Source organism: Sarcophilus harrisii, chromosome 4, assembly GCF_902635505.1.
Source record: "Sarcophilus harrisii chromosome 4, mSarHar1.11, whole genome shotgun sequence".
NCBI classification, from domain to species: Eukaryota; Metazoa; Chordata; class Mammalia; order Dasyuromorphia; family Dasyuridae; genus Sarcophilus; species Sarcophilus harrisii.
In genome coordinates this window covers 451,991,962-452,017,435 of record NC_045429.1, presented here as the reverse complement: position 1 = coordinate 452,017,435, position 25,474 = coordinate 451,991,962, and the positions used below count along the sequence as shown (strand labels likewise).

At 38.1% G+C, this 25,474-nt stretch overlaps 1 protein-coding gene across 5 annotated transcripts in view; it reads right to left on the bottom strand.

The window, feature by feature from the left end:
- Positions 1 to 25,474, bottom strand: part of COL26A1 (collagen type XXVI alpha 1 chain) — a 205,186-nt gene that overhangs the window by 120,857 nt on the left and 58,855 nt on the right. For all 5 annotated transcript variants that reach the window (XM_031968034.1, XM_031968030.1, XM_031968031.1 and 2 more), the window contains one exon: positions 12,468 to 12,590. In XM_031968034.1, the coding sequence (XP_031823894.1) occupies positions 12,468 to 12,562 (95 nt within the window). In that variant the 5' untranslated portion in view covers positions 12,563 to 12,590. The remainder of the gene's footprint in view (positions 1 to 12,467; positions 12,591 to 25,474) is intronic.

Here is a 25,474-nt window from a genome sequence, read left to right as displayed (position 1 = left end):
ACTGAATTGCTTGCCATCTGGGGAAGAGGTGGGAGGGAGGGGAAAATCTGAAACACAAAGCTATGCAAGGATCAATGTTGTCAAATTATCCGTGCATATGTTTTGGAAATTAAAAGCTTTACAAAAAATAAAAAATTACTTTTGAAAAAATGAAATCCTTCTCTCTTCCAGGTCAAGGATTGCCTCTTCCATGAACACTTGCTGGTTCCATCCCGGCTCCAAGTGTTCTTTTCCAGCTTCAGGGTGGAACCACTTATGTTTGGATCTCTTCAACACAGAATCTCAAAGGAAAGAGACGTGGAGGGCCATCAAATCCAACCAGTACCAGAAGAGGAATCCCCATTATAAGATGCTCTATAGTCTCTAGTGTGAGTTTGGAAATCTCCAGTGAGGGGGGAACAAGGACCTCCCGAGGGGGGCTAGGCCACTTCAGTTTTGGACAGCTCTGGTTGGTAGGAAGCTCTTTTCTTACATGGAGTACGCGTCCTTCTGTCTGCACCTTCCCCACTGATCTTATTTCTGTCCCCTGGGGCCAGCAGAACAAAGCTAATGCTACTATCAGAAGGCAACTTTTCAAATAACTGAATCCAGGAATTCCCCTTCCTGCCATCTCTCCTCCTCCAGAAAAAGATCCTCAGTTCCTTTCATCAATCTTCTGAGGATGCCCCAAATCTTTAAGGAAGTCCCCAAATACCATACTTTCTCTAACTGAACAAAGAGAGAGAGTCTATCTGGGAATGACATCGGGAAAAACAGAAAAGGGGAAAGGAGATGTATTTCTATCAGGCTTGGCAGCAGGCACCTTCTCTCTGAGGGTTACAAATCAAAAAGGAAATTAAGGGTAAAATGTGAGGAAATGAGTAGCAACAAGCCCAAATGAAAGTGTCAGAAATATTTGCAGGGGTATAAAGGCCAGAAATTCAATCCCACAATGTTTCTCAGAAGAGCAGGCCCAAGGCATGGAAAATGGATGTGCTTTGTGTAAAAACATGATGGAAGAACCATTGGGGCAGATGGATTACAAGCCATCAAAAATTGATTATGGAAGCCAAGTCCAGTGGGAGCCTCCTGGCCTTGACACTCCCAGGGACCTTGCTTCTGGTCACTCACAGCTTAGGGGGAATGGGAGTCATGTTCGAACTCTGGTCAGAGAAAGAAATCAGAACAGATGCAGGGATCCCAACAAACTTCACTTGTCTCTAATTTCCTCTTCATTGGTGGAAAGTTCTCCCTTTTCATTTTTAAGACTACTAATTTCATTTTCCTCCTTTTTTAATAATTTACCAAAGGTTATTTTTTTTTTTTTTCAGAACTAACTTTTGTTTTTTAATTGTTCAATAGTTTTTTTACTTTCAATATTTTTTAATTTCTCCCTTTAATTTTAGAATTTCCAATTTAGTATTTTATTGGTGGTTTTTAATTTTTTTTTTTTTTAGTTTTTAGTTGAACCCAACAAATTTTTTTTTTTCGTTTTTCAAGTGTTTAAGGATATAAAATTTTCTTTCTTTTTGGCTGTATCCACAAATTTTTGTATGAGTCTACATTGTTTTATTTTGAGAATTAATTTTAAATTTGTCTCCCAATTTTTAAGATGAGATTGTTTAGTTTCATATTTTTTGGTTTTTCTAACTTTTGTTGAATGAGTTTTAATATGATCTGAAAAAGAAAGATTTATTATTTTGCCTTGATTTAATTTGAGGTTTTTGCCTAATATAGTCAATTTTGAATAGGTTCTTAATTGAGAAGAAAGTATTTCTTTTTTCCCATTCAATTTTTCCAAAGATCTAAATTTAATTTTTTAATATTTTTTATTTTTTTTTTCTTTTTGTTTTGTTTTGATTTGTTTAATTTGAGAGTGAAGGTTGAGATTCCTACTTTTTAAAGCCCAAATTTTAATTTCTCTTTAGGGAAGGGATGTATTTGGTATATATGTTTTTATTGATATTTTGGTTTTAAATAAATTTTTAGAGGATAGTTTTTCTTTTTTTTAAGATATTTTGCTTTGCTTGATTGAGATAAGGATGGCCTTTATTTTTATTTATGAAGATAATAGATTTTTTGCCTTTTTTCCTTTTATTTATATGTATTTTCTTTGATTGGTTTTGAAAAAATATTAGGTTTGATTTTATCCAGTTTTGCTATTTTTCCTTTATGGGGAGTTTCTTATTAATTTAGGTTGAATTACTAAATTTTTTTCCATCCTAATAACCCTATTATGTTATTATTTTGCCTTTCCCAACCCTTTTTCCCTTTTTAAATTTTATTTTCTTTGTATACAATGTTACCCTTTCTTTTAATCTTTCCCCTTTCCCCTCCTTTTGAGTTTTTCCCTTCCTTCCTTTATAATTTTTTTTTTCCCTTTTCTCTGTTTTTAATGAGGGGAGAGAATTTTCTAAAAAAATGTCAATTTTTTTTTGGAGAATTGATGAGAGTAAATTAACAATGTTCCTTTCAAATTTCTATATATGATAAGTTTTTTTCTTTCGTGGATCCTTTTTCCCTCTTCCCACCTTACTGCCATTCCCTTTTCCATATCATTTTTTATGTTATATAGTAAATAAATTATATGTATTGTTTTTGTTATCCACAAAGAAATACAATTTCAAAGTTATTTTTACCTTTTCTGCACCCTTTGAGTTCTATGGTTGAGATCAAATTTTGTGTTTGTTCTGGTTTTTTTCCTTAGAAACAAATGGAATTATTTTTTTATTAAATGTCCATCTTCTTCCCTTGAAGAAAAAATTCCAGCTTAGCTGGGTGTTTATTCTTGGCTGATCCCAATTTCTTTTGTTTTTCGAAAATAGATTCCAGGCCTTCGGTCCTTTAATTGGAGGGCCAGATCTTGGGTAATCCATTTGGGAACCTGGTATTTAAATTGTTTTTTTTTGGTGTTGTAAAATTTTTTTTCCTTAATCTGATAGTTCGGAAATTTCCCAATATTCTTTGGGGTTTTTATTTTAGGTTTCTTTGGGTGTTCGATGAATTTTTTGCCTATTTACCTTCGGATTCTATTACATCTGGGCAGTTCTTTGATGATTTTTTGTAAAATAGTATCTAGGTCTTTTTTCATCATAGTTTTGAAAGTCCAATAATCTCGATTATCTTCTGATCTATTTTCCAAGTCTGTTTTTGAAGTAGATAATTCATGGTTTTTCCGTTTGTCATTTTTTGTTTTTGCTTGACTGATTTTGTGTCTCAATGAATATTAGTTTTTTTGTTCAGTTCTAATTTTTAAAGAATTATTTTCTTCATGTGCTTTTTTTACTTTTTTCTGTATATGTCCAATTGAGTTTTTAAATGTATTGTTTGGTCTGTAATTTTTTTCCATTTACTAATTTTTTTTTGTGAATTATTTTTTTTTCCAATTACAGACCTACTTTCTTGAAGTTCTTTGTCTTTCCAATTACAAATCCTACTTTCTATGAATTTTTATTTTTTAATTCACAATTTTACTTTCCTGAGATTTTTTTATTTTTCCAATTAGTATTTTTGGGGGTTGTTTTTGTAAGGTTTCTTTCCTTTCCCATTTATTTCTAACTCTTTGAGACTTTTAATGGTCTCTTCTATGAGAGCATCATGTAAAAGAGGACAGTCTGGTGATTGTTTGCTGTTAGTCTCTTCAGGTTTGCTGACCTGCTCTTTTTCTGCATAGAAGGTGTTGATAATTCTTTTCATCTTTTTATTCATGTTTTAAAGCCTTTAGGGTATGTCTCCTAGGCAAGGGGGTTACCAGCTCTCTGCAGAGCAGGGAGATGTAAACCGATTTCGGCCTAGAGGTATGGGAGTGCTCTGAGTGAGAGTTTTCCCTTCCCTCAACAGGAAGTGGATTCAGCACTGGTCGAGCTATCAAAGTGCCCAGTAGGGCTGTGTGGGTTAGCGATTGCCCTAGGCTAGAGACTAAGGGGTGAAAGTGTCACTGCCCCAGGCAGTAGCCTCTTGTGGGACTGTGAGTATTAGCAGCTGACCGCAGACAGCTGATTCTACCGAACTCTGCCCCAGTGTCTCTGCCTGATGCAAATCGGCCCTGGGAAAGCTCTATGGCCCCAAGCCGAGCCCCCCACTGCACAGATTGGAGGCTAACACAGGCTGTGTCCTCCTGCTGTGCAGGATCACAACTGCCCAAGGAAAAGTCCCGTATCAGGGTTGGGGCTTGGCGCTTGTGCTGAGATCTGTTCTTTCACTTTCGGTTTGAGGCTCTCCTCGGAACCTAATTTCTCTCCCAGTCTGCGCCGATCTCCCCCCTGGCCCCGGAACCAACCTTTTTTGGCGAGACTGCAGATTTTCTTCCGCTGGTGAGTTGTTCTACTTATCTTTACGAATTGTAGCAGTCAAGACTATTTTTGAGGCTCTATATAATATTGATAGAGAGGGTAAGAGAAGAGCTTAGAAAGTCGCGTGTGCCTAACGCTACCTCCAAAAATATAGACTTCTCAGACTAACAGAGGAGGAAGTAAATTGCTTGAATAGTCCCATTTCAGAAAAAGAAATAGAACAGGCAATTAAACAACTCCCTAAGAAAAATCCCCAGGACCAGATGGATTTACATGGAATTCTACCAAACATTTAAAGAACAATTGGCCCAATGCTATATAAATTATTTGATAAAATAGGGAATGAAGAGCCTACCAAATTCCTTCTATGACACAGACATGGTACTGATACCTAAACCAGGTAGGTTGAAAACAGAGAAAGAAAATTATAGACCAATCTCCCTAATGAATATTGATGCTAAAATCTTAAATAAGATATTAGCAAAGACTACAGAAAATCATCTCCAAGATAATACACTATGATCAAGTAGGATTTATACCAGGAATGCAGGGCTGGTTCAATATTAGGAAAACTATCAATATAATTGGCCATGTTAATAACCAAATTAACAAAAACCATATGATCATCTCAATAGATGCAGAAAAGCATTTGATAAAAATCCAACATCCATTCCATTAAAAACACTTGAGAGTATAGAAATAAATGGACTTTTCCTTAAAATAATCAGCAGCATCTATTTAAAACCATCAGTAAGCATCATATGTAATGGAGACAAACTGCAGCCATTCCCAATAAGATCTGGAATGAAACAAGGTTGCCCTTGTCATCAGCATTCTTATACATCACTAACAAAATCCAACAGTCAGAGTTACAAAGAGAAATTCCATTTAAAGTAACTACTGATAATATAAAATATTTAGGAATCTATCTGCCAAGGGAAAATCAAACTTTATGAGCAAAATTACAGACCACTTTTCACACAAATTAAGTCTGATCTAACCAATTGAAAATATTAAATGCTCTTGGATAGGGTGAGCAAATATAAAAGATGACAATATTACCTAAACTAATCTATTTATTTAGCCTATACCAATCAGACTCCCAAAAACTATTTTAATGACCTAGAAAAAATAAAATAAAATTCATGGAAAAACAAAAGGTCAAAATTTCAAGGAATTAATGAAAAAAAAATCAAATGAAGGTGCTTAGCTGTACCAGATCTAAAATTATATTATAGAGCAGCAGTTACCAAAACTATTTGGTATTGGCTAGAATAGATTAGTTGATCAGTGGAATAGATTAGGTTCAAGGGATAAAACAGTCAACAAATATAGCAACCTAGTCTTTGAAAACCAAAGACCCCAGCTTTTGGGATAAGAACTTACTGTTTGATAAAAATTGCTGGAAAATTGGAAACTAATATGGCAGAAACTAGGATTGATCCATACTTAACGCCGAACCAAGATAAGGTCAAAATGGGTTCAGACCTAGGCATAAAGAATGAAATTATTAATAAATTAGAGAACACAGGATAGTTTACCCTCAGACCTGTGGAAGGGAAGGTCTTTATGACCAAAGAAGAACTAGAGATCATTACTGATCACAAAATAGAAAATTTCATTATACCAAACTGAAAAGTTTTTGTACAAACAAAACTAATACAGACAAGATTAGAAGGAAGCAATAACTGGGAAAATATTTTTACAGTCAAAGGTTCTGATAAAGGACTCATTTCCAAAATATATAGAGAATTAACTCTAATTTATAAAAATCAAGCCATTCTCCAGTTGAAAAATGGTCAAAGGATATGAAAGACAATTTCTCAGATGAAGAAATTGAAACTATTTCTAGTCATATGAAAAGTCATTATTAATCAGAGAAATGCAAATTAAGACAACTCTAAGATACCACTACACACCTGTCAGATTGGCTAAGATGACAGGAAAAATAATGATGATTTTGGAGAGAGGGAAAACTGGGACATTGATGATTGTTGGTGGGTGTAGAAGAATCCAACCATTTTGGAGAGTAGTTTGGAACTATGCTCAAAAAGTTATCAAACTGTGATACCTTCCAATCACAGTGTTACTTACTGGGATTATATCCCAAAGAGATTATAAAGAAGGAAAGGACTGTATGTGCAGAATGTTTGTGGCAGTCCTTTTGTAGTGGCTAGAAACTGGAAACTGAATGGATGTCCATCAGTTGGAGAAAGCTGAATAAATTGTGGTATATGAATATTATGGAATATTACTGTTCTGTAAGAAATGACCAACAGGATAATTTCAGAAAGGCCTGGAGAGACTTACACGAACTGATGCTGAGTGAATTGAGCAGGACCAGGAGATCATTATATACTTCAACAACAATAGTATATGATGACCAGTTCTGATGGACCAGGCCATCCTACAACGAGATCAACCAAATCATTTCCAATGGAGCAGTAATGAACTGAACCAGCTATGCCCAGAGAAAGAACTCTGGGAGATGACTAAACCATTACATTGAATTCCCAATCCCTATATTTATGCCCACCTGCATTTTTGATTTCCTTCACAAGCTAATTGTACAATATTTCAGAAGTCTGATTCTTTTTGTACAGCAAAATAACGTTTTAGTCATGTATACTTATTGTGTATCTAATTTATATTTTAATGACTTAACATCTACTGGTCATCCTGCCATCTGGGGGGGGTGGGGTAAGAGGTGAAAATTGGAACAAGAGGTTTGAAATTTTAATCTGTAAAGTTACCCATGCATATATCCTGTAAATAAAAGGCTATTAAATAAAAAAATTTAAAAAAGCAAATTTCACTTGTCGATGACATTGACACAGTATCTTGTCTCTTTTATCTGTAGAGAATGAAGTTCTCTTCTATATGAAAACAAAATGAACTTGAAATTAATTACCCATAGTTGTCAGATAAGGATAACAGAAACATTTATCAAGTGCTTTGAGGTTTGCAAAGCACCTTACAAATGTTATACTGATCCTCACAACCCTGAAAGACAGGGGCTATTATCATTCCCATTAGATAGATGAGAAAACTGAGACAGATAAGAGATTTTGTGATGTGTTAAGAGTCACACAGTGAGTGAGTGTCTGAGGTCAGATTCACAGTCAGATTTTCCTGAATTCAGGCCCAGTTCTCTCTACACTGAGATACGCAGCTGCAATAAATAAAAAGACCAAAGTTTGAGTATAAAGATCCTTTTTCAGCATCAGTGGTTGTCACTAACCCCTACATGGAGCAGTTTTATCATTTGTACGTGTTAACTTTCAAAAATACATAATGACAAATCTGCTGGGATTCCACAAAGCTTTAAGAATAATCTGTATTAGCAAATCAGCTGTTTGGTCATATATTCATATATTGTATTTAACTTATACTTTAACATATTTAACATGTATTGGTCAACCTGCCCTCTGGGGGACGAGGTGGAGGGAAGGAGGGAAAAAGTTGGAACAAAAGGATTTGCAAATGTCAATGCTGAAAAATTACCTATGCATTTATCTTGTAAATGAAAATCTATAATTAAAAAAAGAATAATCTGTATTTCTTTAATAAGAAAAGAAAAGGTTATGTTTCATTCCAAAAGATCAGAAAAAGAAATCTGTTATTTGGCATCAATAACATTACCAACACAAAATGCATTATTCAATTACAAGTTTTGGTAGAATTCAGTAAAGATTAAAATGGTAATGCTTAGCCCAATACTGGATTTTCCAAATCTGTGAAAAGTTGCAAAGCCAGAGGACCTAAATTTCAAGGTATGTTCTCTTAATCCCTCAGAAGATGTAACCTGGATCCCTCAGAAAAGATGTAGCCCAGATCCCTTAGAAGATGATGTAGCCTGGATCTCTTAGAAGATGTAGCCTGGATCCCTTAAACTCTTCAGGCTCTTCAGGACTCACTCTTCCTAATTGGCTTTGGTCTCTTAAACTATCCAATAGAGGTACTGGGTGAGATGGCCCCTAAGGTGCCTGCAGCTCTAGATTGATGATGAGTCCATGCTCACTTGGCCTTGGGCCTGACTGAGGAGACTGATATCAATGCATGAGTTCCTGGGGAACACAGAGTGGTTCCTCATGTAGCCAGGGAGTTCCCACCAGACGTTCATAATAATTGACAGCTGAGCTTATCAGGAACCACCAACCTGATCCTTCAGTTCTGGAGGAATGACAAGGAGGACACCTCTGGTTCCCTACTGGTAAGGACTTGCCTTTCATTTGGTGGCGATCTGGATCCTCCTGGAGGAGGGGATGCTATATGGAGGGCATTGGTGACCCCCTAACCGAGCATTTTAGCAAAGTGGGAGCAGAGCTTCTACAATCCAGGGTTCAAGAGAGAATAGATGGTAAGGCCGTAAAGTCATTAAATATAAGCAATTTTTATCAGCTATTAACCATGAAGAGGAGAGATAGGTGGGAGTTGGGTAGAGTGGAAAGGTGAAGGAAAGCCTTTTTTAAAGGAACAGAAGACCTGAGGACGATTGTAAGTAGATGGGAAGAAATTAATGCAGAAAGAGATGGAAGATGCACAAAAAGAAGTGCTTACTTCTCATTCAAAGGGGTCATCCATGGGCTTTTTATGCACTTGAACAGGGCTGCGATCTCCTCTATCTCACAAAATGTCCCATACGTCATAGAATCACTGGAAGTGGAAGGAAACTGAACCGTCATGTAGCTTAGCCTCTACACACAAGGACTCGCATGGTTGCACCCCAGCAAGCAGCTGCTCTCCAGTTTCTGTTTGAAGCTTTCCCAAGAGGGGAATTCACCACTGTCCAACCCACTCAGGGCCCTTCTCATGGTCCTAACACCAAGCCTAAATCTGTCTCCAAGTATCTCTGAGCCACTGCTCCGGCCCTGCCCCTTGGGTCCCCACAGGCCTGCTCTTCTCCAGACTAACTGTCCCCAGCTCTTTATACTGATGCTCATGTGGAACGTCCTAGAGATCCGTCATCATCCTGGCTCCCTCCTCTCATTATTTTTCCGCTTCTTAAAGGCCTTAAATCAGAACTTAGCCCAACATTCGAGATGAGATCTGACCAAAGCAGGGGGACTCCAGGAATATGTAAAGAATTTATACATAAAGGAATCCATATTTATGTAGGATATGGAGATATCTACACATCTAGCAATATATGTAACACATGCAATGTATATAAATGTATCGGTATCTAAAGCTAATGAAATCTCAGGTTGCATTAAGAGAGACAAAGCTTCCCTGTTCTTAGAAGCTCGCTCTCCCTTAACGAAATGCAACTTGAGATTTCCTTAGCTTCTCTGGCTGCCATTCACTGTACTGAGTCAATGCTGATTTTACCAAAAGTCACCAACACCTTTCAAGAGCAACTACTTCGTAACCAGGCTTTCCCCAGCCTACAGTCAAGAAATTAATTTTTGTGCCCACTTGGAAGACTTTTCACCGATCCCTTTTGAATTTGTACTCCATGCTCTAGCCCAGGACGATGATTTTTCGGATGCTGACTGTCATCCTCTGTGTTAGCTCTCCCTCCCAGCTTTGTGTCACACACTTATCAGATGAGCATTTAAATCAGTTCTGCCCTTGCCCAAATGAAAATGTTAAACAAACAAACACAGAGTCAAGCCTAGAGCTTTATGGTTCTACTGCACTGGAGACCTTCTGCCATCAGACAATGAACAGCTACTCTTTTGAACCCAACCATACAAACAATTCTAAAATAATATGATTTTATTATCCTCTAAACTATATCTCTTGAACTTATCCCACCAAGATAACATGAGCTACTTTGTCAAAAGCTTTTTCTACAATCTAAGGGACCTATATCCACAGAGTTTCTTTCATCTACAAATTTATTTTATTTTTTAAAATTTTAAACTAATAGTATATTTTTTTCTAGTCAAGTGTCCTGAACTCCTCAAATCTATTCAAAGTTCCCCAGGTTCATCTACAAATTTAGCAATCCTTACAAAAAGGGAAATGAAATTATTTTAGAATGATCTGTTCTTGATAAAGCCATGTTGACTCCTTTTTATATATTTTTAAAAGGATATTCTTCATAAATTATCAAGAATTTTCTCAACAATTGAAAGTAAGTTCACTGCTCTAGAGTTTGAAAACTTATTAAAAAATCAAGACAGTTGCTTTCTCCTCTCTGATGACCTAATTCTACTCTTCTTGATCAGTCAACTACTGATGACAGTGGCTCAATCAGCATAGCTGCCTTTCACTCAGACACAAGGCAGGCTGAATTTGTCAAGGGTCATGAAGCATCCCTAATGAATAGCTTGCTGTTAATCATTTCCAAAATGGTGTCCTGTGTGTAGTTGATGCTTATTTGTTGAATTTGTGATTCAAGAGGAAACAAGTATTTACATAGCACCTATTATGTACCAGGTATGAACGTTATCTTATTTGACCTCACAATAATCCTGCGAGGTAGGTACTAGCGTCATTCCCATTTTACATTTGAGGAAACTGAGGCAAGCAGAAGTGAAGTGATTTGCCAAGAGTTACATGGCTAATTGGTATCTGAAGCTGCATTTGAACTCAAGTCTTTCTGACTCTGGGTTAAAACCCTATCCACTGCAGCACGTTGCTGATCTAGAGTAATAGATAATGGGAAATTTAGGGAAAACCTTGTAAAGAGAACCCTTGGCAACGTAACAATTGCTTTTCATTAGTACAAGGATTTTGTATGTTTAGGCTACTAATCTCTGCTTCACAACACACTGTAAATAAGCCCAAAGAAATGAGAACACTGAGTCAATGTCTTTCTATGAGAACAAGAATTTGTTTATCTCTAATTTTGTTGTTTTGTACAGGATTTGCCATGGTGAAACCCCCGTCTTTTGAGTTTGCTTGGACCTGAATCCATGAAGCAGAAAAATATTGATTGTGGCTCTCAGCTAAAATATTAACATGAGCGTCGTCTCAGCAGCTCTTCTCTGCACTGAGGGCTGGGTGGTCTGCAGCAGCCCGGCACAGTCTTGCAGATTACTCAGAGAACTTAAGCAAAACAGAGCTGTCAGATGGTACAACATTTTGGAAAACAACTTGGAATTATGCAAATAAAGTGACTGCACATGCCCATACCTTTTAAGCCAGAGACCCTGTTACTGGGCTTACACCCCCCAAAGTCTTCATATACACCAAAATATTGATTGTAACAACTAGGAATTGGAAACAAAGTTGGTACCCGTCAATTGGAGAAAGACTAAATAAATCGTGTTACATAAACATAATAGAGGATTTCTGTACTATAAGAGATGACACGTGTGATAAACACAGAAAGGCATGGAAAGATTTGCATGAACTGATATAAAGTGAAGTCATCAGAGCCAAGAAAACAACATACACAGTAACTACAACAATGTAAATGGAAAACAACAACAACATGACAAAAAAAATCAAAAGTAAATGTGATAAAATTATAAAGATTAAGTAGAACTTAAAAGAGTTTTGAGAAGACACTCTCAACCTACCTGTTATTTGAAGTGGAAGTTCACATGTTACATCTATTGTACATGTTTTCAGACTTTCTCAATGTGTTGCTGATTTTCCTCTCTAGAATCACACACACACACACACACACACACACACACACACAAACACACACACACAGACACACACACTATTTGTCATATGGGATTTCTCTCAGGGAGGAGATACATGGGCTACCATAGGGATGTTAAGAAACAGAAAATGTCCAAAATTTTTTACTAAAAATATATAGGAAATAAAAATGACTCGTCCTTTCACACAATTCTCCTTGAGGGGATATACCATAATATGATCAAAACTACCCAGATGACTCAACAATGAATATAGATATGGATATTAAAACAATTTTATGACATCTAACATCAACCATGTCAAAATAATGCAGCTTCATTTAGATTTATTTTACATCTAAAACATAATGAGTTGTTGAAATGCTCTGTAAATCTCAAAGTGCTTATATAAATGCCATATATTATTATTTCACAATTTTAATGTAATTAGATTAATATGATAGCTAATAATCACTAATACCCAGTACAAAAACACCATCTGGCTCTTTCAGCTTTTGCCAGCTGTCTCAGCTAACAACATTAGATGCGGGCACATTCAGTGGGTTCAGGTAAAGGATAATCTGTCCAGGAGGCTAAGTCAGAAAACGCAAAGGAAGAAGGAACAATGAGAGGGAGTGACACAAACCCTTACCTGACTAAGTTAGTGCAGGGGCCCGGCCAGCGGCAGCTCTGGTACACCCTCTGGAACACCGTTTCTGACCCGTTCTGTACTTGGCAGGAAACCATCCTGGTCACCGTGTGATGGCACCAGTTCCTAAGGAGAAGAAGAAACGTACATGTCATATGGGCGCCTTCCGAAGCCATGACGCCCACTTCAGAATCACGTGGCCTTCAAAGGCTGGATTCGGGTACAACCCCTTTATCTTAGAGATGAGAAAACTGAGGCCATGGGAGGTTTACATGACTTGTCCAGTCTCTGGTAGAGTACAAAGTGAGATTTGAATCCAGGACCTGACTCCAGAGGCAACAGCAAAGGGAACAGATGAAAAGCTCAATTACAAAGTACCAGAGAAAAGGAAACTAGTAATATTGTCATCATCATCATCATCCAATTATGGACTTAGAGGTGGAAACAACCCTAGAAGTCACCCAATCAAACCACCTAATTTCACAGAAGAGGAATCCAAGTCTCAGAGAAGAGATGAGTCCGGTCCAACCTCAAACAGGCAAAGTCAAGATTCGAATCCAGGTCCTCTGCTTCCAATCCAATGCTCTTTCCATTTCTCTCTTACTGCTTCCCTCATCACTATCCTACCTCTAATGACTTCACCAGAGAACTGCCATCTTGAGGCGCATTTACTCCACAAGCCATGACCTTTGGCATCCTCCCCAAAGGATGACAAAAGAACACAATGATGGGGAGAGAAACCTCCCATTTGGGAGAGCCCTATCCTCTGCAGTCTCCAGCATCCTCACGACAAAGGACAAAAAGAGGAGGGATTGTTCTATTTCAAAGGGGGAGAACAAAAAAGAAAAAAGAAAAGTCGAGAGACCCCAAACACAGCTGTGCTGACCAGACATATCCTGAGCTGTGGCTGCAGGGAGAAGGGGCCACCCCACACCTGGTGATTGCAGAAGCAAGGGGAAGGGACCCTGTTGGTTGTGAGCATTAAAGGGAGCAGAGTCCCAGGTTTCAGTTTCACAGCAAAGAGAACACTGTAATTTGCACTCGCTGAAAGGACTGCAGGCAGCAAATCATTAGTGGGACAATATGGCTGCAGAGCCATATCTTAGGAGTGGAGAAGAGAGCTCAAGGTTGGTTCCTGAGACAATCCTCAGAGAATAACAGAAGAAGGTGGGGCCATCAGTCTCCATACCTCCAGACTATAACTTGATTACACTAATAGTTACTAAAAACCAAACAAAAATAAATAAAAATGAGTGTGCAAAGCAGAAAGAAGCTAATAATAAATAGTTATAATGGGAATGGAGAAGATCTGGGTTCATATTCAGAGGAAGATAAAGGAGCTAAAAAACAAAAAAGTCACTCCTTTTTCAGTGAGAAATGTCAAATGGTCCCAAGCACCAAAAAAAAAAAAAAAAGTTTGGAAGAATTTAAAACAGACTGAAAATCAAATAAAAGAGATTGAAGAAAAGTTAGGAAAAAAATAAAAGCAATCCAAGAAAATCAAGAAAATTATGAAAAGTCAAGTAACTTGAAATAAAGAACAAAAAAACTTAAGAAAAAATAATTCCCTGTAAACTGGAATTGGGCAAGGGAAAACTCATGACATCATAGTCAAATTTCAAAGCTCACAAGAGAAAATATTGGAAGCAACAAGAAAAAAAAAACTATTTAAATAAGGATTACACAAGATCTAGCAGCTACTAAATTTGCTTTAGGTTTTAGAATGCTGTGTTCTATAGAGCAATAGAGCTGAGGTTATGAGTTAGGGTAACTTACCCAGAAAAGTTAAGTATAATCCTGAATGGATTGTATAAGATAACTCCTTTTTCTCTTTCTATGCAGTTTTTTTTAATTGCCCCATTCTACTCAGCTAAGCCCATGTTTTTCTTCTAAACTACCCAAATAATGATGACAATCATAAGAGTACTGCCAATATTTTCACAAATACAAAATAAACAATTGACCTTATTTTGAATCCCTTATAATTGGTCTTTAATGTTTACCTTATATTTCTTCTAGATGTTATACACCAAAATTTCCTTTAAATTCTGGGGGTTTTAATCACAAAAAACTGGAGGTCTTTTTCTGATAGAGTGGGAGGCAGGAGGTGGGAGTCAGGAGACAGTTGGGGTTAAGTAACTTGCCCAGAGTCACACAGCTATTAAGTGTTAAGGGTCTGAGATTGGATTTGAACTAAGGTTCTCCTGACTTCAGGGCCAGTACTCCATTCACTGCACCATCTATCTAGCTGCCCCAAGAATCTAGAGGTTTTCAATTTTAAATGTCCTTTTTTTCCACCTAAGGGAATTGGGAACGGGTTAAAAAGGGCACTATATATGTAAATATGTGAATAAGCTTTGGGCCAGAAAGGATCATCCAAGGAATCAAGTCACCAGATCCAGATGAACTACATCCTAAATTTAGTATGAAATGCTAGTATGACATGTACGTTTCTTCTTCTCCAAGGCACGATCCTTGGGCTTTTATCAGAAGTGAATGAGAGGCTATAGCAGAGAATGGAAGGGTTGCTATACAAGCTGGTGACGGTCAATACCATTCCTATTTTCTGCAAAAACAAAAGGGAGAGAGAAGTCTACAAACTGTGGACTAGCAAGCTAGATTCTTCACATGATTTTATGAAATAATAATTTGGATTTAGAGAGGAAGAAGTGGTCACTAAGAACCAATAAGACCTCATCCAGGATGGGTGATTATGCCAGAACAAGTCAGTTTTCAGTTTTAACATTTTTACTTTATTGACAGATCATGGAAATTCAATAACTAGAGTGTAGCAATCTGACAGGCTCTCATGATACACAGAGGGGAGACACGAGACAGCTGACAAGACAGCTAGATAGATTCAAAATGAGCTGACCAAATCCAAATAATCATCATTAATGGAACACTATCAACTTTCAGGAAGGTCTCTAGTGAAATGCAATAGAGATGTGTCTTAATCTCTGTCCTAATCACTATTTGTAACAGCGTGATGATTGATTGATGATGATGATTGATGATGATAAAAATCAGCACACCACTAGCTTCTTTGGGCTGCTCTTTCTCTGCTCCAGACACGCCCAGGGCTCCTGCTCTTTCACTTGGCATTCCGGCCCTGCTCCTTTTCTGATACTTACTGCCACCTCATGCCCAACTAGATCCCTCCATGTCCCATCCAATCTTGTTAATAAACACTTTCAAATCACAGAGCCACCTAATTTTAGTGCAAAGAGACCTTGGCAGCCATCTAGAGCCAACTCCAAACTGAAAAGAATGCCAGCTGTACCATCCTCAAGCAGTCATCTGAGCCCTCACAGATGAAGCCCAAAAATGGCATGCAATGTCACAATTCAGTTTTTGCAGTTTTAACTGGGAGGATTTATTTTTCACAATCGGTGGACTTTCAGCCAGACCCTGCTCCTTCCAGGAAAGCACCCCTCCTGCTTCTCAGTCTCTGGACCACCTTGTTGTACAGGAGGGAACCGAATCCAAACCAAAGTAGGAAGAACAATGAGGGTCTGGCCCAAGCTACATTCTTAGTTTACAGGGTGCCCCCCTACTGACCAATCCTCTTCCTACTGAGCTCCTGGATAAGTCACAGGAGAGCCCTCTAGGTCACTTTCTAGATGCAGAATCCACATCCAAAACCAATTATAACTCAGGTGGAAATAGAATCTAGGGTTTTCAAGTGCTTTCCTCATAATAACCCTGTGAGATCAGTGCTGTGAGTATTAAGCTCTCACTTCACAGATGGAGAAGCTAGGCCCATCACCACACAAATATTAAGTGCCTGAGCTGGGATCTAGAACCAAGTTGCAGACTCCACAAGGGCTCCGTCCACTCAACTGGTCTGACTCTGGATAGTCCAGAATCAAATAAGATGAAATTTAAGATGGCCGAATGGATAGTCCTAAACATAAGCTCAAAGACTCAACCGTCTCAGCCAAGGCTTGGAATGGCTCAGACTAATAATAACTCACATGAAAGAAATGCAGGATCTAGGGGGATTTTAGTTCCACATGACTGTGTCAAGTATGCGACAGCCATCAAAAAAGCCAAGAGAAACAAGTTACAGAGACCTCAGGTGTGGCTGCCCCTGCTATCCTTTACCTAAGTAGACTAGGTCTAGAACAATGTGTTCAGTTCTAGGTGCCATCTTTTCAGATGCACAACAAACTGGAATGGTTCTACAGCAGGACATCAAAGGGATAATGAGGGAATTGACGACTAGTCACTTCAAGATCCAAGTGTTAGAGAAGCCTCTGGAAAGACATGATTCCATATAATCTTCAATTATCTAATGGGTTACAATAGAGAAAGTAGCATTCATCTCATTCTGATTGGCTCCAAAAGGCAAAGATTAAAACAATAACATTTTAGAAAATCAGATATAGACAAAGTAAGGAAATGTTCCCTGAGCATTAGAGCCACTCACAGTGGAATGGATGGCTAGAGAAGTTAATGAGTTCTCCATCATTGGAGGTGTTCAAATACAGGCTAGATGATGACTCGTTAGGGATTAGCATATAGGAATTCCTATTCAGGTCCAGTTTAGACTAATCAATCTCTAAGGTCCCTTACAACCATAAAATTCTGTGTGATAATCAAAGCCATAAAAGAAGATACAATCAGTAAGGTGGAAAATGTAAAGGAAGAAGGAAAGAGAAATTATGCCTTTTCTGATGGAACATTTACAGTTTATCATTGGAATTAACTTTTGTTATTTCCTGAAGAATTCAGAGAACCATGGGAAGACTTCTGTGAACTGATCCAAATTAAAGAAAATGGAACAGAAGATAATGTACCCAATGATTACAATCATGTAAATGAAATGAGCAAACACGTGCAAACACACACACACACACACACACACACACACACACACACACAACTTGAATACAATGCAATTATAAGGATCTAATTTGTCCTCCCAAAAATGAAAAAAATGTACTTTCTTTCTTTGCTAAGGCAGGAGACTATAACTGTGGAAGACAGCTTGTATGGTCAGATTCTTTTAATAGGCTGACAAGTTTTAACAAACTACTTTTCCTCCTCATCTTTTAAAAAAAATTCTTTGTTACAAGGAATAATTTTTCCATTGTATGGAGAGGGATATATCAGAAGTGAGAATGGTATAAAAACAAGTGAGAACAACGTAAGTTAAAAAAAAAAAGAAAAGAAAAGAACTTTCCTCCATTTCCTTGGATATAATTCCAATTCAAGTTTGGAATCTCTTTCAACACTGGTATTAAAATCATCTAGTAAAAATGTTTGTTTCTCTTTTGTATATCAGAGAGATCTTGGTCAGAAATGGCACAAAAATTTTCCTTGAAGTTCTTCTACAATAAAAAAATATATATCAGCTCTTAGAGACTGATGACAATAATCTGGGAGTTACCCATCATAAACAGAACAGTCACTCGGGAGCCCCTGACAGCCTCTCATAGTCAGGGACTAATGGAATCCTAAGAGACTATAATAATAATAACCACTCTCTCCCTACTTCATTCATGCTGTTCATTCTTCCAGGGTTAATTGCGCTTGTCATCAGAGCCCTCAGAAAGTCCTATATATCATTACTACTTAAATACAATACCAGGATTTAGCTAACCCCTCCAGACTTTTAAGAGGTACTTTTCTCCAAGCAGCCAGAGGACTCTGCTGTCATGTTATGTTTAGTTCTTTTAGTTGGGTCCTACTCTCCATGATCCCACTTGGGATTTTCTTGGCAAAAATACTTGAGGATGTTACCATTTCCTTCTGGCGTTAGTTGACAGATGAGAAACTGAGGCAAGCAAGGTTAAATGACTTACTTAGTCTCACACAGCTAATAAGTATCATCTGAAGCTGGATTCGAATTAATAAAGTTGAGTCTTCCTACTTCCAAACTCAGTGCCCCATCCACTAAGCTACCTAACTATCCCCAGAATTCTAGTTGGTGGTTAATTATTCATGGTCCCCAATCTTCACATGAAAATCTAGTAAGACCTCTCCGAATGGCTAAAATGACAGGAAATGAGAATGATGGATGTTGGAGGAGACGTGGGAAAACTGAGATACTAATACATTGTTGGTGGAGTTGTGAACTGATCTAACCATTTTGGAGAGCAATATGATATTATGCCCAAGGGACATTTAAACTGTGCCCAGCCTCATCCAGCAGTGTCTCTACTGAACTTGTATCCTAAAGAGATCATAAAAAGGGGGAAAGGCCCCTACATGTACAAAAGTGTTTGTAGCAGCCCTTTTTGTCATGGCAAGAAACTGGAAAATGAGGATGCCCATCAGTTGGAGAACAACTGGATAAGTGATGGTATGAGTGTTATGGAATATTATTGTTCTATAAGAAATGATCATCAGGATGATTTCAGAAAGACCTGGAGAGACTTACATGAACTGATGCTAAGTGAAGTGAGTAGAACCAAGAGAATATTGAACACAGAAACAACAAGATTATGTGATGATTGAGTCTGACAGATGGCTCTTTCCAACAGTGAGGTGATTTAGGCTAGTTCCAATAGTTTTGTGATGGAGAGAGCCAGCTGCACCTGGAGAGAGACTGTGGGAACTGAATGTGGACCACAACATATTATTTTCACGTTTTTGTTGGGTTTTTTTGTTTGTTTGCTTGTACTGTGTTTTCTTTCTCATTTTTTCCTTTTTGATCTAATTTTTCTTGTGCAGCATGATATTTGTGGAAATATGTATAGAAGAATTGCACATGTTTAACATATATTGGATTACTTGCCATCTAGGGAAGGAGATGGAGAGAAGGGAGGGAAAAAAAATTGAAACACAAGGTTTTGCAAGGGTGAATGTTGAAAACTATCCATACCCATGTTTTGAAAATAAAAGTTTTATTTTCAAAAAAGGAAAAAAAAGAAAAGCTAGTGTGGCATATCAGGGCAAAATAAATAATTCCTGCCATCCACTTTCTTTATCTTTCTTCATGGTGGCCCAAGTAGCCACCCACCACATTATAGTGGTAAATTTGCAAATGTTTTTGCTCAACTGGTTGTTGGTTTTTTGTTTTTTTTTTTTTTTTTTTGCAATTGTAGAAGTTATATTTTTCTAAATATTCATGTTTTATATCCCCAGATTCCTGCTAGTTTACCCACTCCTATAAATGAGACGGTGATAAGTAGTCAAAATCTATTTGCTCATACCTTGGAAGATTATCCTGATAAAGCATTTTTAGATATCTATCTACTTGTGATCCGGGAACAAAGTGAATTAACAGATATAGAAGTAATCCAAGGAAGTAATGTCACTATCAATAAAGCTACCAAGAAAGGAAAAAACATTATACGTGTCCACACACAAATACACACATAGACACTCCATTTCTTTTTCTAAAATGGGACTATTTAAGTAATTTATTTCCTTTTCTGTTAATCTGGGCAATCTATATGTTTGTAGGTATTCCTCCATTTCACTTAGATTATCAAATTTATCAACATAAAATTGGGTAAAATAACTCCTAACTATTGCTCTAATTTCCTCCTCCTTGGTGGAAAGTTCCTTTTTCATTTTTGAGACTAACAATTTGATTTTCCTCTTTCCTTTTTCTAATCAGATTAACTAAAGGCTTATCTATTTTGTTGGTTTTTTCGTAAAACAAACTCAATTTTATTTATTAATTCAATAGTTTTCTTACTTTCAATTTTATTAATCTCCTCTTTTATTTTTAGAATTTCCAATTTGGTATTTAATTGGGGGTTTTTCATTTGTTCTTTTTCTAAGGTTTTTTTAGTTGCAAGCCCAATTCATTGATCTTCTCTTTCTCTTATTTTATACAAGTATCTAGAGATAGAAAATTTCCCCTAATTACTGCTTTGGCTGCACACCACAAATTTTGATATGTTGTCTAATGGTTGTCATTATCTTGGATGAAATTATTAGGTCTGATTTGCTGTTTCCAATTAATTTTTAGTCTATTTTCCCCTGGCCTTTTATTGAATGTAATTTTTATCGCATCATGTCTGAAAAAAATGCATTTATTATTTTGGCCTACAAATAGACACTCCAACAAAAAACTCAGGATCTATGATTAATGAAACAAACCATATGTATCCCATAAAAAGGAAAGTAACACTGCCATCTTGACTTTTATCTCAATCTTCTTGGGATAATTTTCTCTAATATCTGTTTTAGTTGGATCAAAATTTGATCATATTGTCTTAAAAGAATACCTAACAAAACTGGTGTTTCTATGGGTTGTGATTTTCCCTAAAGCTTTTGTTCACATGACAACTGTAACAGATTATATTTGTTTTTAAAAGGATAAAAAATGGATATTACACTTAGCTATGATCAGCATTTAAAGCCCATAAAAAACCCAGTAGTAATGTTTTGATAAGTAGATACTTTTTTCCAGACTTTCCTCATAACATTTTTGAGCTATCAATTTCTATGCAAGGTTTGAGAAGAATTCAAGTAAATCAAAGGTCATTTTTGTAGGAAGCGGTGCCAATCTGAAATCCTGCCACTACCAACATTTTCATAAAAGCCTGAGTAGTGTTAGGATCTGAGCTCATTTGCTTTTGGCTGCACTGAAGCCTAGAGCTCAAAGGAGATGGGCGATTTTCTATTCCACTTGGGATGGATAATAGTTCTCCTTCTGTGTGAAGATAGCTAGATAGGCATATTTCTAAAACTCTGTTTCCTGCCTGAGGGTTTCTTCTTAGTCTCAGTACATCTTTCTGGTGTCTCCCATTATATCAGGGAATTCTTTGGGTCTTTGCTGCATGGTTGACCCATGTATAGATCATACACAGCATCATGGAGTTTGAGAATACTTGATAAATGTCATCTGTTTCTTTCTGAGAGCCATCATGGAAGCAGAGCCCAACATCTCTTAAAGCTGCCCAGTATACTTTGGGCCAGTGCTCATGACTAAGAATTGTTCTTGATTTCAAAACCAAATTGACATCTTCCCTACTTCTACTGCTCTTTATTCTGCCTCTTTGAGTCAAGAAAAATCCTTCCCTTATGACAGCCCTTCCAATACCCAAGGAAAGCCAGCATGTCCCTCCCTGCCATACCTCCAACCTTCTTTTTCTCTCTAGGCCAGATGTGTCCAGTTCCTTCAACCAATCTCCAAATGCTATGGTCTCAAAATCCTTCACCTCTTGGGTTGCCCTCTTCTAGGCTGTCCTCCCCATGTGGCTCAACTAGGGTCATCAGATATATTCACAATTGTCTATCTGAAAATTCTGTTCTCCAAACAAGATGAACTGAGAGTTCTAGAGTGTGGCATTTTGTATATGTAGAGGTTCTTGTTTTAGAAAATACATGTCAGAAAATGTGCCATTTTGCCAAGACAGATTTAACTGGATCCAGATAGGATCCATAAGTGTCTCATTAGTAAAAAATGTCTCAAACTTTTATAAGTCATGGTGATAATGACTATCCACGGGATCCGTGCTTCAGTTTACCAATTTGAGAAGAGCACAGAGGGAGAATATGACTGGAGTTTCTTCAGCCTCATTAATCTAAACTACAACATAGCATCTATTTTCTTTTTCATTTTTTTCCAGTTTGATTTGAGTTTTCTTGTGCAACAAGTTAATTGTATAACTATGTATGCATATATTGGATTTTTTAAAAATGTGACCACCTCATAAGAGTTGCAATCTCTGCACTAGAGCTGGAATGCCTGGCAGTTTAGCTCTTATTTGGTACCTTACCTTGCCAGAGGATGTTCAGAATCTTCCTAAGACAAATCAAATGGAATCAGTTTAGTTTCCTGGCATGGCACTGGTACACTGTCCAGGCTTCACAGGCATAGAACAATGAGCGCAGCACAATAGCACTGTAGACCTTCAGTTTGGTGGTCAGTCTGATCATTTTTTCTCTTCATACTTTCCTTCAGAGCCTCCCATAAACTGAGCTAGCTCTGGCAATGCCTAAGTCAACCTCATCATTTATGTGAACATCCCTGGAAAGTATACTGCCAAGATCAGTGAACTTCTCCACAACATTCAGTGGTTCCATGCACGAATGGTATGGTGCTGGCTAGTGGAGAACCTCTGTTTTCTTGGTGGTCGTTAGGCCAAAATTAACACGAGCAGCAGAGAATCGATCCATACTTTCTTTGTTTCACCTCAGCCTCAGAGGCTACATTGAGTGCATCATCATCTGTGAACAAGAAGTCACACCTCAGGGGTAGCTAAATGGCACAATGGACAGAGCCAGACTCAGGAGGGTCTGGGTTTAAATCCAGCCTCAGACACTTAATCCTTGGCAAGTCACTTAACCTCAACTGCCCTGCCAAAAAAAAAAAGTCACACACAAAATCTCCCTCCACTTAAGTCTTGGCAAATGGACAAATGGACAAATCTTTTCAAATTAAATAATTTACCATTGGCACAGCAGCTGACCTTGAAACTGTTTTCATCCTTATTGAAGGGATCCAATAACACCACAGAAAATATCATGCTAAAGAAGTATGGCAGAAAGCAAACAGTTCCTCTTCACTCCATCAATGACTGGGAAAGCATGAGAGCACTTCAAACATGCTAACATGAAACTGATACACGATACCAGTGACAACCTGGCAACCAATTTTTGCGATGATGTTCCACAAAGCCTCATGATTGGCAGTATCAAACTCCTTGGTCACATTGACACTGTATACAGACCTGGCATTTCTCCTGGATTTGTTAGGCAGCAAACGCAATAACGACCGTTTCTCAGCTTTTTCTGAAGGCACCCTGGCTCTTAGGTAGATGACCATCATCCGGATGAAGGATTCAGTCTAGTAATGAAGGTAGAAAGAATCTTGCCAAAAATGACTAAGAGGCAGACTCCCGTGATTGTCATAGTACAATCTACCTCCTTTTCCTTTATAGAGATGGACAATGGAGACATCCTTGATCTTCTCAGGGATAACTTCCTCCCGCCATATAACCTGGAAGATTTCAGTGGTCCCTGCCTTGTGGACTAGAATCAGCACCAAGTGCTTCGACACACAAAAAGACCTTTGGTTCAAATCTCTTGTTCAGTTGTTTGGCTGAAGAGGGATTGACTTCAACTTGAGGTATACAGTTAATGGCTTCAGCATTAACATGATGATCTGTCAAGAACATCATGGCAGTGTTTAGCGCATCTCTCCAGGATCTATCCTTATGACTGGTCAGAGTGGCTTCATGAATAGTGAATAACTGAGATGTTCCAAATAGTGTAGCAGCGAGAGAACTTTCCCAGTTGGCTTTATGAAAGTCACGCATCCAAAGAGAAGAATGAAAACAGATCACCTCCCAGAACACACTCAGGAGTCGGAACACTTCCATAAGTGGCCCATGGACCTCTCCTCTGCTCACCTTGGAAAAGTCCCAAGAAATGTCCTGTTGTCACGGCTAAAATACTTAGCAGGTAAGTGTAACAAACAATTTCACTAATAATACTTCTCTCATTAAAATTAATCTCTTTTTTTAAGAATAGGTACTTCCTGGATTCAAGCCATTAATATCTAAATCCAGTTGACATTTAATTGGAAACATGAGTTTAAGAAGCCAACAATTCAAAGCAAGGCTGCAACTACTTCTTGAAGGCTGCTTCTGCTCTCACTGACTGTTAACAGGAGGCCAAGCCAAATAATAGGACTAATTGTGTAACAGACAAACGAGAGCCAAGAAAGTAGACAAATGTCGAGGCAAGTATAAACTAGGTTGACTTGAAGTGATCTTCAGCAATGAGAGCCAGTCCAGTGTGGTCTTCACGGGGGCAGGCAAGGACATGTACGGCAATGAAATAGCTACTCCCGTTGTCTCATTTGAACTGAAAAACACCTATTTTTCATCTTTCCTATCCCTTCCCTTTCAAAAAAGGTAGTTTTCCCATTACTACTAAATTCAGAGATACTCTCTCCCTGACCCCACTCAGAAATGAGGAGACAATTTATTGGAAGAAAGCTTTTAAGGAAGATGCACGGTACTAAATTATTTATGAACCGATTTATTTTTTTCCCATTCAACATATACAATAAATAAACTCTCAGTGAGCTCTTTTATTCTCTACATATTCAGTCAGTTGTGTGATGACAAAGATGTTATTAATACGTATAAAAGTCAATTTGTTCTCTATTGATTCTATTGATGCACAGAAAGCTAATTCCCCCATCTCTGATCGGAAGCCAAGGACCAAGTAGAGACAGGGACCAAAGGCAGATTCAGCTCTATAAGACCCTCAGCAGAAAATCCCCAGCTGAGAAGAGGACATCTTGACAGCTTCAGCAAAAAGAATTTGAGGAGCTGTAAGTTTGTCGCCTTTGCCCCATGACCTCTGAGCTTGACTCCACTTTCCCTGGGCTATGTAAGTCCTGGTGACAGCCTGTGTCATTCTGGACCAACCACTCCACTTCTCAAAGCAAAGTCCGGCTAACTAATTGATAACCCCCGAGGAACTACACGACTAAAGGGACCCGAGGGCACCCATCGTCACCCAGCCTACCAATGGAAGGTGCTATGAAAATTAAAGCAACTCTGAGGTTCCACAACGCAGAGATGGCCTGTGAGCCAGAAGAGAAAGGCCCAAATCTGCCCCTTCCTTTGTAACTTCGCCCCCATTGTTTCAGCTACCGGACCATAGCTTCCTTACCTAGATTAGTCATCCTTCACTGTACGAAGGGGACCAGTGATATCTCAGAGGATGTCTTGACTACCTGATCCTGAAGGGCTCTGAAATGATGTTATGCAACAAGACTTCCCTGGGAGAGAATTGCTCAGCTTTTGAACTCCTGCCCTGGGGCTAGTTATCCTGGCTGATAGTGAGCACAAACTCATCCAGCCATGGCTCTAGCTCAGGCTTCCCTTCCCAGCCAGCCTTTCCATTTGTCGATACCTCAATGGGATACTGCCCCTGTGGAGACCCCTCTGCCTTAGGGACTTAATCCATTGAGTTTTGAAACTCGGGCCCCAGCCAAGAGGCAATGATAAATAACTGAATTAGCTCACTGCAGATGATGTCTCCCTCCAGTCATCCCAGCCTGATGGTTTCCCAAACCAGAAAAC